Raw genomic sequence first — 17800 nt, 5'->3', positions numbered from 1 at the left:
TACCACAAGGCTGGAGAGACAGTTTGAGATTTTGCACTGTAGCACAAAAACACCAAACAGCATGTTTGGCTGCAGTGATGACACAGTGGACTGTCGTCCACACGTCTGGAGACAGCACGCTAAGCAGAAAAGGATCTGAAGAGTTTTGCTGGAGTTAACTAATGACATCGGTCAAACACAAAGCTCCAGCCTCTTCCAAGGACAGGCATTATAAGCCTGTGGACAAACTGAATAAAGTATTTTTCAACACATGTACTGTTTTCATTTAGTATTTCAATCTGTTGTTTCTGACATAGACTGTATTTGTAGGCATATCGGATTATATAGATATCCATTCTTATGGGAATGGGATCTCTTGGCTATTATGAGGCTCGGCTTAACACATATTTGGAGATAGATCCATTGGGATTTTATTCATGTACTGGAAGCATTTTCTTCCTTTTAGTACATGGTACAAGTAACTGAATACTCGGACATGGAGCAACGGATGTTGCACTTTTCATGATTTGTACAAATTATTTTCCAAGTATATTAAGGCTGGTCTCAAAAGTTTTTAAAAAATCCATTTGATAAAAATCAGTCCTAAGAAAACTATTTTTTATTCTCAAGTAGAATGCTGAAAGCGTGTGGACAGTAGCTGGTTCATGCCTCCAGAAGGTTTTATTATTTTAATTTTTGTATATTTACATTTAGCTATTTTGTTTGTACTTAATATCTGCGGGCTAAAATTAAATGTGTATTACTGATAAGATTTTGATGTAATTGTCTTATTTTGCACAAACGTTTTGATGTTAATATCGGTTGATACGAAAAAGGCAATGGTGTGACATCATTAAGAAGGAAGTTATTGCAAGGAGTATTTTTTTAAATGGTAAACTGGAAACCAAAACTCTATGCATAGGTTAGATTTTTGTGCAATTATTAGAGTCTTCTAGCTCAATCCTTTATTGTCTACCGAAAAATGCTTTACATGGAAACTAATTTTGTAGCGTTCCAAAGCGATAACAACTGAGGGATGATTCTGAGGTAGCTTTCCATCTCGTAAGATAACGGGATGCACCTTGGTGACTAAATTATGTGTTGGATGTCACCTGATGTGATTTGGATCCCAACTCCCAATTTCTACAGCATTAGCTGCAGATGAATACATTGGATTGAGAAGGTGCAACATTCAATGGTCTGTTTCCTCTTTCCATTTCTCCTGGTCTCTTCCAATACCCCTCCAACAGATAGCCTCCAGAGGACACAGCTGTCAACAACTGGCAAGTTTTCTGTTTGCGTGCAGGCACTTGTATGTGGGATGAAGGTTACATTATGTTACAAAAGTAAAGCTGAAGTAGTCTATTAAAGTCATCTCCAGTTGAAGGGTATATTACTGTATATTACATACAAAAAACTAGGTCTTTCCAACCCTATTCTTGTTTAATTTTGTTTCTGCCAGCAGTGTTGTCAGGTTGGGCATGGTAAATGGCAGTTTCTGGTGATCTAATTGAATAATTTGATAACTAATGGTTTTGAGTTCGATGTTACAGACTGATACAGTTCTAATACCGGACAATTCTATCTCATAGCTTGAATCTAGGAAAAAGGACCTGGAAATTGATCACAAGCAAGGTGATCAAGGACAATTTTCTCTTATGAAACAAGTTACATGTGACCATATTTTAGACTAATAATGAAAAGCAAGACAAAGGAATATTGATTAACAGAATATGTATTGAAAGATCCAATTTTTAAACTGCACCTTGGCTAAGCATTTCTAAATTAAAGGCACCACATAAATACAATGTGATTATTTATTTGGATCAAAGCATATTAACCAAAATATTGTGAAGTACATTAAAGAACATACCAAGAAGTTGTAATTTATGTTGAGTATTGGTATTCTCATTATACATTATATCCCAATTTAAAAGCAACAAAAGACAGCGCTTTTTTTTTGGGTTGTCTCTCTATTTGTTTTGACCCATCCAAGATTTTCTCCAGGGCTCAATTCTCCCTCCTGAAAGACTGCATTGACCATAACATTTTCTCTGTTAACTAGAGAAAGTCTGCATCATTCTAACACTGGTTTCTTTGTAAGCATATATAACATGACCCACTGACACTACACAAAGATAGTAATTATTGAATTACACAGCCTGTCACTGTCGTTTGTGTCACACCTCTAACAGGTGCCATTAACAGAACTGGCAAATTATAATAATCTTTTCAAGCCCTCTGTGGTCCTAATAATGCCTTTCTCCTGCCCACATAATCAATGTATGAACAGTAAGCCATTTATATTGTTACTAAATATAGTGAACTGAAAGCTTTGACTTGTAGCTTGTTAAGATTGAAGAGCATTTACTATAACATTTACCATAAAAATGGTTTACAGTGCAGGATAATAACATACATTACGAAGCACTTAATATCAACAGCAAGGGATGGGAACAGAACCATCAGTTGCAGTTATTTCTAATATAAAATAGCTCATATAATTTATTTTATGGAACTGTGTATATTATGTAGTTTGTGTTCTAGTCAAAAAGTGATTCTTGTTTTATTTCAAACTTCTTGAGTATATGTAATAAAATATATAAAAACATTGAATAGAATTCATTAATTTAAACTGCAATTTTAGGCGAAATCCTACAAAATTCAAACATCTTCACTGTTGTGCGTTTTTTGATGGGTTTGTGCAAAATTTAAGTGTTTACCTTAACATTAAAAAACATTTTAACATCAGAATAGGTTCAGATCTCAGTGAAAATCAAGCACAAATTGCACGTGGTGAAGGAATGCATAGGAAGTTTGCATTTTCCATAAAATTACATTTACCAAAAGAAAAAATACTCTCCAATGCTAGTTTAAATTTCAAGTTAATTGATGTTCTTCTTTTAAATGTATTTTAATTAACAATCAATTCAAAATCAGATATCCCTATGTCGCATTACAAAGAAAGAATGCATTCCCTGACTGTCACCTCGCATTCCTAACTACAACATGTAGAATATATTTTCCTTAAAACAGTGACTGTAGAACCGTGTGTGCCTGCGCATGCATTGTGTAAAAATTCACATTAAAAATGTTCTTTCTCCTCCGTGACACAATTATTCCTTCGAAATTTAACTCAGTAAAGTTACATGTTATAAAGTATTGAACAGTGTAAAAACAAGCTACAATAAAACTTTAATGTTGAGAATGTCAGACAGCCATATTAATCACTTATTCAATGCCAACATTACTTGATGATTGCTCTCCTAATAAAATATTGCTCAAAATTGAACATGTTGTAAAGATCAGGTGGTGGAAGTGGGGGGGCTTGAAATGTCAAGAACAAATGTTCAATTCTCAAATGATTTTTAGAAGGTAAACCAACGTTCTGTGCTTTGCAAAAATAAGCTTCATTTGCACAGCCTATTCTTTTGTTTTTAACAAATAATGAATTTACTTCATTGTTTAAAAGTCCTGCTTTGTTTGATGATAATTCACCGATAGCATACATTGCTAATTCTTTTGGCAGAAGCAAAGAGATAATGGGCTTTTGATTTCCATTTTAAAAGCAACCACAATTCATAGCAATACTTAGATCAAGTTTATCAGGTATCCAAAACCTTACGTTCCCAAAATAAGCAAATGTTTGAATGGACAAATGAAGGGGGAATCATCTTACTGTGCACCTTTTGATGGATTAATGTTCAAGTGCTTACTATAACATTTTTTTAAAAAGTGTTAACATCAGAATAGTTTCACATCTCAGTCAAAACCACTCCTCTACAACAATCAATTAAAAACACTGTAAATGTAAGATAAAATTTTAGACTCAAATTTCCTTCAATGTTTACTGCTGTGAACAATTCAACATACACCTGGTAAAGATGTAGTATCTTTAAAATAGAAACTAAACTATAACATTAACCCCATATTGTCTTTTTCCCTGTGTTTAAGATTTGAAACCGTTGACTAGATTACTAGTGAGTTATTATCTCCCTTGCTAGCTTATGCACTAGCCAAATAGACAGAACGAATGACACAGAAGAGATTGAAAGTTAGAAACAGCTCAAGAGCGCAGCCTATGTTTCTCCATCTGCGTCATTTTAAATTCAAACTAACTGAAACGGTCCATTTCTGAAAACTTTGATCCAGCAGGACTTCCTATTACAAATTCTGAATATTTCTATAATTTATCTCATTAATACAATAATCCATCTAATAAATAAATCAACTAACCAACTTTTCACCTGGACTTTGAATCCAACAACATTCTCCACTTGCACAGTTCTTTTTGGTGACAACTTCTGAATCAGAAATTCACTTCTTAACAAATCTAGCAGTTCTTCAAAGTCTGGGTTCCACTTCTCCCCTTTGTTTTCCATTTCCATAAGATGACTGACTTTACTAAACAAAATTAAGTCTATGCTTGGAGTGTTTTCCGGCCAGTTCTTAGCAAAAAGAATTAAAAAGTTTAAGTTTATTTATTAGTCACAAGTAAGGCTTATATTAACACTGCAATGAAGTTACTGTGAAATTCCCCTAGTCACCACAGTCCTGTGCCTGTTCAGGTCAATGCACTGAACCTTATTTCTGGCATTCTGTAAAGTTCACAAAACATAGGCCACTAAATCACATGATGATGTATGATCTATTGTCACCATTTTAAAAGTAAAAGTGCGCAACAACTAAACTGCATTTTTGGTAATGCAGCTTACCTTCACTATATCAAAATATAAACTCTTAACACTGAACTGTTCCCTGAAGTGTAATCATTAGAAATAATTGCATATCTCCAAAAGTTCTAGATTATCTCCTGTTTACTAGGCATATTTGTTACATATAGGATTATGTTTTATTTATGGATGAAGAATTTGACCCCATATTAACAACGTGCAGAAGTATAAAATATCTGTAAATGCCCAGTTCTTAATGATCAAATTGAAACAGAAATGAAATCCTCATGGGAGGCAATAGTAAACAGAGAGCTCTGATATAAATATTACTAGGTGATCCAGATTATTTTGCAACAAATGTTTTAAATTTGAACATGTATTACAATCTAAAATATTTGACAAAAAAGTAAAATACGAACTGAAAAAATAGCATTCGTAGAATTTTGCTGGACCAGTGCTGAGCTGAATAATACAGATGCACAGTTTCAAATTTAGCCTTGCTTTAGGGTGGGCATCCAACAAAATTTAAAATGATTGTTCAAATCATATAGACCAACCACACATAGGAAAGTTTTCAGGAATCAGTGAAGACATTGTAATAAAACACAGTATGAAGCAGATATAGCACAAGGTATGCCAAAGCATGTTTATATTTGTCAAGAAGGTACTGCATTTAAAATTCAATTAACATTTTTGACATGGTTAACAAAAGTCACACCGAGCATTTTTAAGGTTTTTTTTGTAAGTTTATAGTATTAGAATGCAAGTAAGAATGCATCAAGTTCAGTGATTTCAAACATACATAATGCACATGTTGGCAAGAAGTGAAGGAAAATATTTAATTGACTATAATCTCAGTACTTAAGATAAGCATATTCTATAAACTGCTGTTTGCCAACTTGTTTTTCTTCTTATAATTTTGTGATTTTGCAATTTTTTATCGTTCATCACTAATATGTTTACTGATTCCTATCCTCAAGTTACACCACAAGTCAAAAGAAGGAAAAAGTCAAAAGAAAGAGAAAAACAAGAGTGCAGGAACAACTAGTATATAGTATATGTATGTGGAGAAAACGTTAGTGCACTTACAATTCAAATATGTTTACAATTCTTTGGTTAGTAAATGCATTAGCATGGAATGACAGCACATAATAAGCAAAAAATTTTTCGCGATGAGGTTTGTACACGTGCGAATTTTCGACCTGCAAAATGGCAGAATATTTGAAACAAACATTACCTTAAGCTGCTTAATTATCTTTCCAAATATATTAATTTAAATTATTTCACTGTAAAGGTATTCAAAAATTTGTAGGTTACAAACTAAAACATTAAGAAATAAAATTTGTTTTTAGGAAAACAACTTTTAAAGTATTTTCTTTCTTGGCTTGAAATGGTGCTCAGCTGTCACAAGGCTTGGCGACATCTGTTTTTCCTAATTACCAATAGCCTCTTCTTTTTGAGGGTTTTTTCAAAGAAAACCAAACACAAACTATTGAATTCTCTTAAAGCTCTGTGCTCTTTTAGTCTTCTGCTGGCCATATCGTGGTGAAGATCACTGCATGTTGAGCTGGTCATTGTGCAGATTGTGTGCTTTGTTTGGGGTATAAATTGGGGTTTGGGCCTTAGCTACCGTAGTTCAAGCGTAAAAATACTTTGCCCATCACACCGTATACTGTTGCCAGCGACCCTCTAAATCCTTGAACCAACTGTGTCCTTTAGTGTCACAACAGATAATGCTGATTTATTACAATGTGTGAGTTTCTACTGATTAAAATAAGCCACAAGCACGTGGTACTGGAATTAGCACATTTAGAAGTCTGTTTCCCACATCCTATTTTGCGCTAGTGCGGCTGATCCCTGCAATTCTACGCGGGTGCAATTTTAATGACTGCTACGTTTTTGATGTTTCGATGAAAAACGCTGCTAGGTGTTTGTGGCAGCACTAGATACCGAGGCTGAATTGCTCTGATTGGAACGCTGTGACACTAGCTCTGTTTACGATATCATCGGTGTCATTTTCCTTTTAACGATAAGACACTTCCCTGACAAGGCTCGATTAGGGAAAAAATTATTATTACATTCACTTTTTTCAGACAGGGTGGTGAGATAAACAGGAGAGAGCCTGAGGGAGGAAAAAGGGTGAAGATATAAGAAAAGCAAATACAAAAAAATTCTTCGCTTCCGTCAAACTATTTAATTAATAGAAAAATAGTTGGAATATTGCACTACTTGTTCACCATTAATTTGCTTTGTGTTGCCATGCTTTCATTGCTCCTAAATTCCAGACTTTACATGTTGTAGTTTAGATTTTTTTTGTATCATGTGCACAGTAAAGAGGAACTGTTACTCATCACACAAAAAGAAATACCAGATAGAAAACTAGAACAATCAGTATAGATTTTGCTTAAGCCTAGAAATGCTTCAGTAAGTAACTAGACACAGGACGTTCCTTAAATTCTCCAGCTTCTGTGGGGAAGCTGTATAGTGAGCTGATTCACTGGATGCGCCCATTAAAAAGTAAACCTTAATGTGCCTCATCATACTTGGTGTTTCCTGCATGAGGGTCTAATTATTTTATTGTCGTGAATTTAAAGATGTTTGTAACTTTGAAGAACTGCAAGAAAGTAAATAATGCCATGCCTTTTTTTAATTCTTGTTGCCCTGAAATGCTTGGCATTAAAAAAGAGAGTAAACATAAGATTAATCTCATAATATTAACTGTTGGTTATTGTTAGCAGTGCAAGATTAAAAGTAATACAGGGTGTTAATGTTTCATGTTAGGTTTTTGTCTATCCAAGGTAATTATTGGAAGAACAACCAGATTAGATTCTCCAGTTTTGCTTCTGTTGACTAAAACATCAATACTGAAGTTACCAGAGGCTAGGAGAGATCAGAGTGTGATGGTTACAGGAGTACTTGAATACCCATCGTCTGGCACAGCAAGATCTCAAAGTCTCCAATAGGCTTCAAAGGGACCCGATTATTTTTTTTCCGAGGCCCTCTGCTTTCCAGTGAAGCTGTAACCATGATTTCTTTCCACCTAATACCACAGAAAAAAAAATCAAAACAGGCTAAACAAATTGATGTACTCTTTAATATAGTCAGTGCATCATCATAGGATCTTGTGTCTCGCTTGCTGACAACTTGAGCTCTGTGTACCATACATCTATCACTTTGTTGGCAACTTCAATGCTTCAGGAGAAAAAAAAGCCTCTCAATTGAGTTATTGGCACCTTTGATTGACATAGCCTAATCAGCTTATCTGCACATTAATAAAGCTGATGGCCTGCAGAGTTGGTCTTGTACCCAACCTCAATGAACTTCCAGAAGTGAAAGCCTCTAGGGCCAGCCTAATAGCACCAGAAGCCATTTACTGCTGAATGCTTCCAGAAAGGGCTGAGCAGCAGCGAAATGGCTTAAATGTGAAAACCATTCCGTCTGTTTTGAGAGATTTTTATTTCCTGCAATAAAATGTTTTTCCTACTCAGATCATGACCTTTTAATGTTAAGTGTCCCTAAAATATTTCACATAATGCCGCATTTAATTGTTCAGCCTTAAATACAAGCATTAATTCCATGAACACTATTTCAGTCACCTGCAATGGCACCAGTAATAAATAATATACCATATTATATGTGTAGAAATATTAACTATTGCATGATACTCTGATGACATTACACAACTGGAACAGATCCTGATCGAGGTGGCAGATAAATATAGTTTTCTGCAAATTCAGCTTCTTCAGAAAAACCTCCAAATAGGGAATAAGTTAGATTTGTGGCACCAATAAAACTGTTTCACTTACAATGCTTACTTATAAAATTAGAGCTCAAAATATGGACGACTTGTTAATTTAACTCCATCAATACAGTTCAGCTAGTGTCCTAGTTCTGTTGCACAGGTAAAAGCAATCATTTATTTCACATCTTAAGGGATCAATATTTCTCACCTGTGAAAATCCAAATTACATGCCAAATATCAAACAAAGGGACGCAACTGTGATGTTGTAGTTTGTGATGGAATAGAATTGTGTCTTCTAAATTGTTAGCCAAATTTTACTGACATTTAAACTAGATATTGTACATTTCATTTTTAGACTATAATTTTGATTAACAGTATTACACTTTTGCTCTGATTGTTCTGACATTATTTTTCCAGTTTCTGTACCATGGACCATTTCTCAAGTAAATCAGTGGGCAAATGCCACACTCAACCTCTTTTGCATAAGACACTAGTTACCCTGGAGAACCTGCCCCTTATTGTACTCAGATCTCTGTGGGAAACTAACCTTTGCTCGATGTCAAAGCAATTTCCCACTCTCTATAACTTATGCTATCTAATTTCCAATCCAAAAAAAAATGCCCAAACGCATCAGTCTATCATACTGCATACCTTCAAGCTGTTTTCTTATGCAATCACCTATAGCATTTGCAAAACTTCAAACCTCAATGAGTGAAGTAAAATACTGACAAAAACAAAAACAAACAGCAGCCATCAATTGTCATGCAACTTATACTTGCTTAAGCAGTGGCTGTTGCGCACAACCTGGAATAGATAGAAATTGCATTTATTTTACTGAGAATGAAGAGGTTAGTGGAGAAGTACATGGCTGTAATTGAATTTCAGGATTCTGACATGATCAGAATCCCTAGATTCAATCGCTGCCTTTTATCAGACCATCAGCTATCTATTAGCCTATATACAGAAGTCTCACAACTCTCCAAAATAGGGTAATGATTTCTCAGTATAACTAACCCCTTATTATCCAAGGTCTAGTATAATGAATGCTTGCAAAACACTATCATCCAGTCACATAACACAGCCACGCAGAACACACAGTGACAACTGCTGGCAGCAGTAGCAGAATATGCAAGGTTCAGGAAGAAAATTCAGGAGAAAAAGAAAAGCTCCAAGAAGACAAAACAAAAAATTATGCTTGGGGAGCTGTTGAAACTTTTAGCAATCAACCTGTAAAAATTGATTGACTAGAAATTACTCACCATTGATCAGAAATTACTCACTTTCCATGTAAAATATTTAAAAGAACTGGCTTGATTTGATAATTTCTTATGTTCTTATAATGAGTTTGATAAACTAAATATTTATCAGTGTTTTTTCTTGCTGCCAAATCAAGCAAGGTTGCTGGTGTGAGATCACTTTTTCACTCCACCAAAATTTTTCCCTCAGCTCTTGAAGGTGCCAGCTCTTTGCTGGGTTGTACCTTCACACATACACTATGCAATAGTTTGTTGAATGCCCAAGCAGCCACTGATTTGAATGTAAGCCTTGATAGTGTGTGCCAACCTGCTACTCCACCAGAGGGGCATCTCAGTTGAGCCCAATACTAGCTACAGATGTAAGCTTCAGCCATGGCTACTGAATGGCAATCAGGGGCAGGAATTCTGGCTGTTTTTTTTAAACCTTCCAGATACCAATTGTAGCACCTTGACAGCTGACCCAATTCAGATGGTTAACATAAAATACAGATTTAACATGGATCTTTCTGTTTGTAATGCCGTCCCCTCAAATCAGGAAGAAAAAATAGCTGGCAATTCAAACACCTTTGAGTTGTATATTTGTTAAAAGCTTCGATATTCACAGATTTCCCTGCTTCTATGTCACTCTTATTTAGAATTGGAGAATGTGACCTGTTGTTAATTAATTTTAACTATACTGGCAACAGAACATATTTTTGTGAAGACTTGTAGCTTGCCATTATTTGGAATGACCTCCAAAAGCTCTATGCATTTTTCTGTTTTTAGTCTGCAGAGACATTCTATTTTGCTGCTCATAGTTAAACACTGTCTCTCTCTCTGTATGCCATATTGGATGCTCGTTTTACCTCCACCCTCCTTTCTATACAAGGTTCTCCCACTCAACTTTTTTCTCCATTCACTTACTCTGCCCACCTGTGTTCATACCAGTCTCTTGTCTGTTGCCCTTTCTTACTCTTAGCATCATCTGTCAGGTCCTGTTCTTTTTGCCTACCTCTCCATAGGACTTCTCATCTGAATCTCTTTTCTGCTGCAGTCTGATTCTGAGTGCTGCAAGACTGCGCTGCCTGACCTCAAGCTTGAATTATATCATTTCTTTGCATCCTTTCAAAGACAAAATATTACAGATGAATATAAAAACATTTTATTTCTGAGAAGATCAACCTGAATAAAATGAATTCAGAATATTGAGTACTAACTGCCTATACAGAAATAAATTACCTATTAAAGCCAGAATGTAAAAAGCACAAAGCCTCAGTTTGCCGCCCAAAGTCACCAAAGTGATTTATTTTTGCATTAACCAATCTTTTAATTGATTATTATACATATACACACACATTTTCAAACCAATTCAAATTTTCTTCTGTGCAAGTACAATAAGAGAGTTAGGTGCAAGATTATAAATGTAGTAAATTCCACCTCTGTCAAATACATATTTTGTGCATTAATAGTGCATAGATTCTTGTTCTGCTTTGTTTATACAAGTAATCATATTCAAACTGAATATTATTCAGATACAGATATAGAACCCTCAAGAATTGTTTTAATAGATATCATGTCTTCAAGTTTGAGAGGAATACAAAATAAAACATTCAATCACCTTTCTGCATGTAAACTCTATCTATCGCTGCAATCTTTTCCTCTCTTTGAAGTGCACCAGAAATGTCATGTATCGTGAATGCTACTGTGCATAAGCCAGATAATTTGCTCACTCTTAAAATCCTTACCAGTTTCAACGGTTAGTTGGTATCCAGCCTCCAGTCTCCGTGTTGACCTTTCTAACCGCTCTGTATTATCCAACAGGCATGCTCTCTGAAACAAAATTGTAGATGATTATACACACACTTATGTACCAGGCATAATTATATCTAATTTAATAGTAAAGGAACTGTATAGGAAAAAAAACAAGCCAAATTTGGAGTCAGACAGTGCAATAATTTGTATGAAGAGCTAAGTTCAGCTCAAAAGGAGAAATAAAATTCACTTTTTAAAACAGTTCAAACAATTTCATGTCTTCAAGGACTTACTGATATGTTCAGTAGTTGCCAAGTAAGTATTTATTTGCTGACTCCATGACTCTATTTTTAGTAACTGAAGGTGACATGTTGTTGCACAGTGTTTGTAGTACAATTGTATTTTGCTTTACTTTGGAATTTAATCAAGGCTAAATCCTAAGTACCATACATTCATAAAGAGCTCTGAAAATAATACTCATGATCGTATCAAGACACATAAAACGTCCAAACGTTCTAGCTTTGTGTGTAATGAGACTATTGGAGGCAGTGTTAGAATAAACTATTGAAGGCAAGATAGTCCCAATTAAATGTTAATTCTTTGTTACTATCAGCAACTTGCTTCTATTGTGCAAAATGAACCAGGATTCCTTTCGAGCGTATATAAATAACCACTGGAAATATCATGAAAACTAATTTAACCACATATAATCTAGAACAACGCGAACACGTTGTTATGCGATTCCATCTGAACCGCAATATTGTACATATGTCTGCATTTGGTTTAAATCAATTTGAAATTCTAATATGTACGGTTACTGAATAAACAGTATATTTTGGAACCCAAAAATCAGCTTCGATTGTTGCTCATGAATTTCTGTTTCGAAAAGAGAAGTTAATCTCTATAAGCTTTTTACTTATAAAACACAAACTGTTAAAAGTGCTGAATGCTACATTTTCAGTGGAGAAAAAACTAGCTTAAGAGTTAGATCTGCTTCATATTATTGATTATTAGAAATGTATCACAGCTTGAGAACAATCAGATAGTAGTTTTGATCTTTAATAGTTTTTACTTGTATTTTTCCTAGCAAGTCTTATTATGGGTTCCTGCAGAATTTCACTTGGGATTCTATGCTCATTACAGCAAAATATGGAGTGCTTTGTGAATGCCAGGAGTCTTATTTAAACTGATGTTCCATTGAATAATTAGGATCCAATAGTGTGCCACACAAGTTGAAATAAATAGCTGTATAATAAGATAAGTAGAATTTTAGATAAGCACAGCTACAGCACAATTATCATATCTTATATACAAAATATCTGAAACATTTTATTGTCATTGTTACTGTCATCATTAAGATTTACTGGCTCTTTAAGGCCATTCTAAAAATGAAGAAGCCTTTAATCAGTGGACATATCCCTTGACTTTAGTGCATCGTGATAGAATTTGAATATTAGAACTGAAGCTTCTTTCCACAAGAAAAACAGAAAAATGTCAAATGAAACTCAGAAAATGTATTTTGGTTAATGCTATTCAGAATAAATCTGTATCTGTAGATTACAGCAGTGTGACTACATCACCTTTAAAATGAGTAGACATAATATAAATAGATTTAGATAACCAAATCTTGAATTTAGGTGAATCAATACAGAAGGTTATTGAAGCATTAAAGCAAAGCTTTTTTGTTCTATTCACATTCTCCAATTGAAAGGAAAAGTTCTATCCTTGCAGTAATCTTAAATGTGTAAAGTTTATTAATTATAAAGAAAGATTTTATTTTAAGAAGAATTTCTACCACATGAAACAGGAGGAAAAAAGGATTTTCACATACAGGATAGGATCCCACTTGCAATGTTGTTTCCTACCACTTTACGCCCATCAACTCTTTTCTTTAGAGAATTTTAATCCTACTTTCTTTTACGGAAAAAAGAAGGCTAGACCCTGGTTTGTTACAAGTTCTATTCATGCTGTCAAAAGGCATACAAACTAATCACATGGAAAAAACAAGAGGGGCTACCACATTTCAAGACCATTTTTGAGTTTGACAGTCAGAAAGCTTCACCAAGAACTTTCTTCGCTGACAGATGTCACTTAAAATTGGAGAAATACTTTCTAATAAAAATGGTGCCATATGAACAATCTGAATCATGTCCATAGAAGTGAGTTGCCTTGCTCTAATGAGCCCCTATGGATCTCCCTGATGCAGCTGTATTGACATGCTCACTTAAGCTAATACACCTAGACCAAGATGCCTTGGTGCCTTGAGCACTGACAGTCTGGGATACTGACAGTGTATCTTGCTTCAATCTTCAAAGGAGAAGTGATTAGAATGTTATCATTACCATTCGAAACGTGATTTTCCTATTCCCTCCTGGCAGAGGTGACATATCTGTGAGATGTGGCCAGCAGATCGCAGCAGCTAAAGCCACTTCAAAGCTTCCCTTGAAATTTTTTTCGAAATCATTAGAACAATGTGTTCAGATCAACGCAGATAGGACCTGATGTGAAGGTCAGACACATTGCAATAACAATCTATACTAATTAATCTAGCTCTTCAAATAGTGAGTATACTTGTTTTGGATAAATTATACTGATTACCTTACATAATATAAAAACAAAATGTAAAGAAACTCTGCATGGTGTGCAGCATGGTTCTCAAAAAAATTAACAGTTGACAGAAAACACCAATATTTTCCAAACACAGATACCTAACAACAAACAAGGATACACTCACCTCTTCACGCAATTTTATCAACTGTGAACGCACAGAAAGATGAAAAGGAAAGAAATGGCAGGGATGAAACATCTGTCATACAGTTGGGTATAACATTAACTATGACAATTTATCTGTTTACATACTTAGTATTAAGAAATCATAGAAGAGCTTCTTTAAAGAACCTAAAAAGCCTCACGCAAAGAGAATTTTCAAAATCACATTTTGAAAGAACAAAGATTAGTCCTTCCTTTGTCAACACAGACGGTTACAATCATTTCTCTCTTGTTTAGTACGTGAGAGATATGTTTGCCGCAATCTTCAAAGAGAGAATGAGGGGCTTCATAGCAATGATTTTAAGGAGGTAAAGAGAGTGAAGAGCATTATTTCAAAGTACGGATGCACAGATCCAATTGTAATCATCTATTTAACAAGTGCAATTAAAGACATATCTTAGCAGTAGGTAGAATGTACAGTTAGAATGAGACTAACTGCACCGAATTGCGAAGGAGTGTGTGTGTTAATTCTCTGAATCCACGAGGTAAAAAAAAGGATACTTAGAAAAATCTCAAGCATAACGCAAAATTCCAAAGCGGGGGGTACTGAGGATAACACAGGAGGCAAAAGAGACAAAGGGAACAGGAAAGAAAAGTACTTTATCTTGAGATGTTTTAGTATGTCCAAAAGGTAGTTTACCAAGTTATTCACTTAACATAAAACAAAGCAAATGCTATTCGATGGTACGATTGTCAAAATGTCTTGCGATTTGCAAGACAACGAAAGTCTTTTTTAAGTCACCACCTCAAAATGACCAAAATGCTCAATGGGCCAGAGTGCAAAGCTAAGCAGAAGAGACGGCCACGTCTCTGGTCATAGCCATAAATACTACGAAGCATGGCGCAGCTGTTTTATAATAGAACCCAAACAAAATGCGCTCTATCTTGTTTGTGCTGCCTGGCTGATTTTAAAGCTTCTCCATGGATTTGAGCTTGGTTTTTCAACAGACTTCGGGTTTTGTTTTGTGCCATCCCAAGGTACATGTTAATTCATATTAACAAAAAAAGTATTAAACTAGTCAACACCACCATATACTGGAAGCGCTATACGGTCTGAAATTTTATGATTACATTTTGCATTTCCTTCATTATCATCATTAAGAATGGGATACTGCCATTTCAGTTATGATAATCACAGGATTTTCAAACAAAGATTTTCAATATGGTATTCGATACGAGTGGTAATCTGTTCTTTGTAACCTGAAAAATCTGGTACGCGCTGGTTTGAACCGGCAGAATCTCTAGTGGCCAGACTGCTGCTGTGACTGAAATCGAAACTGCGCCGCAGTATGTGAAGACCACGTGATGCACAAAACTACAGAATTATGAAAAGCGATAACGCCAATTCCTTCTCTGCCCGCATACAGATAACGAATAAATGCTGAACTCTATTAAATGTCCTTTACACATTATCGCTAGGTGAACACACAATTTTCAGAACTTATAAAGGTTCACCATTCATTTCGTTATAAATCCATGCCATGCAACTAACAGATTTGTTGCTCATAATGATCTGCTCTGCCAAGGCTATATGAGATGATACTGACCTCCTTTAGATCTTCGGGAATTAAATTGACCGGCATCAACCCCTGCGCTAAAACTGCAGTATGGTGTATTTCTCGCACAGTAAGCCCCCATAGCATTATCGCTAGAGCTCACTACTTCACAGGTTCCTGCCATATTACTTGCATTACTAAAATAAATAAACTTATAAGCAAAGTTTGACATCGTGCAGATTTTGTTCTAAGCAGGAAATTTGTTGGCGAAATAAAAACGTCGCTGTCAGATAATGTTTGGAAGGTCTACATGTCTTCTCTGTACTATGATTAAAACTTAAATGGCTTAAAGTCGGTGGTATGTTGTTGCTTAGCTTTACATTAAACAATGTATTTCCACTTGAGTTGCTGTTAATGCTGTTAGTGAGCAGCTTGAGAAGATGTACTATTCGCTGACCTTCATCACCCTCAAGCCACCCACAAGGGTATGCTGATTAGTGGCCCTACCTGTTTCTCGGAGGTATTCCCATCATCCCCTAGGAGCTCATTTCGAAGGTTTACCTCATCACTGTAGGCGATCCGTGACCTTTTCTGGAAACGAAAGGAAAAAGAGCAAAATTTGTGTTAGAAAGTAGACTTACGAATTACTATAAACATAGTCTTCCTACAGCAGCAGAGCCCCCTAATGGACCATCAACACAAAACTGATCCACTTTTGCAGTTTACCACTTATACGGAAACTGACTCTGCACAGATGCACTGGAAAGTAAACAGACAAAGCACTTATCCAGAATTAAGGATTCAACCCAAAATAACTTGAGAAAAGTTGGTTCAATTCTGTTGAATCCCCCCACGCAACTTTTTTTTTGAAAAGAGTGGACAGGATGAGGGAAATAAAAACATGAAGGGCTTATCTGCTCAACTTCTTAAAATCTGTTCACACAGATGACTTACTTTGAGAGGAAGCAATTTTATTTTTCTTGAATGCTATTCAGAATTACTAGTATTTACTTTTCAAGTGGCCTGCTGGTTCAAGAATGGATTTCTTTTGCAAACAATAGAAGTTAATTAAACGGTCATCATTTTAACAGCAAACGTAAGGGGATTTATTTATTGCAAACTTTGAGACTTTCTTCAATGAAAATTAGTTCAAAATATGGTTAAAAATAATTTCAGTTTGGTCAACTGACTTTTAAGTCTTTACAGACACAACACATTCGAAAATGAATTGTTAGTTATCTTAACATCTTGGTCCTTCAATAACTGGACAATGCATCTCTTTTGAAGAATTAACCCAATTAGTCATATCCACACTTAGTCCATTTGGCTTTTAATTACTTGTTCTGCTTTTTCCTTCAATGGAAGATCAAAACAGAAGAATGATCAATAGTCAGATGCATTAAAGTGAAAAACATATTGTAGACCAAAAAGTTCCTGTATAAGTGGGTCAACTGATTACAATAATGTCTAATATTTAAGTAAGGAAACTATGAAAACATGTCTATTTATAGATATTAATATGTTTCCAATCAAAAACACAAATCACCTGGAAGTACAGGTAGGATAAAATAGCTGAAGATAAACCCTATAATCCAATATATAAAACTGCAACCATGAGATTATAACTATTTATCACCCTTAATAAAATTGTATATAATGTATGGAAATCTGTTTAATGCTTTAAATAGAAATAATAAGTCATCATTTAAGCATAAACCTCTACCATTTCTGATGCTTTGTAATCTGATCAATAGAATTGATGATGATGATGAAGCATGGATGGGTTACATGAGGAAAAACAATTTAGTCTAAGCGAGCTTCAAAATTCTTTACAGATTTCCCCAAAACCGAAAAACCCAGAAGTTATGCAAGTTTTCCTCGCAACTGTACTTAACTGAATGGTCCAACCTCTTTCATTGTATATACTGTTTAACCAACAAAAGATAAAAAACATGTTTTCAAATGCTATTTTTGAAAGTAGTAATCAATAATATTTCCCTAATTGCTATGAGAGAACACGTAAAGAAGCATTATGCATGATTAAAATCAAAAGCTTATGTTGAGAGTTGAGGCTTGGTAAGGGAGAGGCCTTGCAAAAGACATATTTAAAAATACAGCCATGCTTCATTGCTTCCCTCTCATTCAGCAGCCACT

At 35.0% G+C, this 17800-nt stretch overlaps 1 protein-coding gene across 4 annotated transcripts in view; it reads right to left on the bottom strand.

Moving 5' to 3' along the window:
* Positions 1–17800, bottom strand: part of vti1a (vesicle transport through interaction with t-SNAREs 1A) — a 327457-nt gene that overhangs the window by 213448 nt on the left and 96209 nt on the right. For 2 of the 4 annotated variants that reach the window (XM_080205768.1, XM_080205766.1), the window contains exons 4-6: positions 16154–16237; positions 14116–14136; positions 11375–11459 (exon numbers count right to left, since the gene is read on the bottom strand). In XM_080205768.1, the coding sequence (XP_080061894.1) occupies positions 11375–11459; positions 14116–14136; positions 16154–16237 (190 nt within the window). The remainder of the gene's footprint in view (positions 1–11374; positions 11460–14115; positions 14137–16153; positions 16238–17800) is intronic. The other 2 variants (XM_080205769.1, XM_080205767.1) reach the window with 1 other exon arrangement.

The sequence above is a fragment of the Carcharhinus amblyrhynchos genome, chromosome 17 (assembly GCF_965287045.1).
Source record: "Carcharhinus amblyrhynchos chromosome 17, sCarAmb.v2.hapA, whole genome shotgun sequence".
In the NCBI taxonomy this organism is placed as follows: Eukaryota; Metazoa; Chordata; class Chondrichthyes; order Carcharhiniformes; family Carcharhinidae; genus Carcharhinus; species Carcharhinus amblyrhynchos.
The sequence above is the reverse complement of the archived record's forward strand: the minus strand, read 5'-3'. Positions and strand labels throughout refer to the sequence as shown.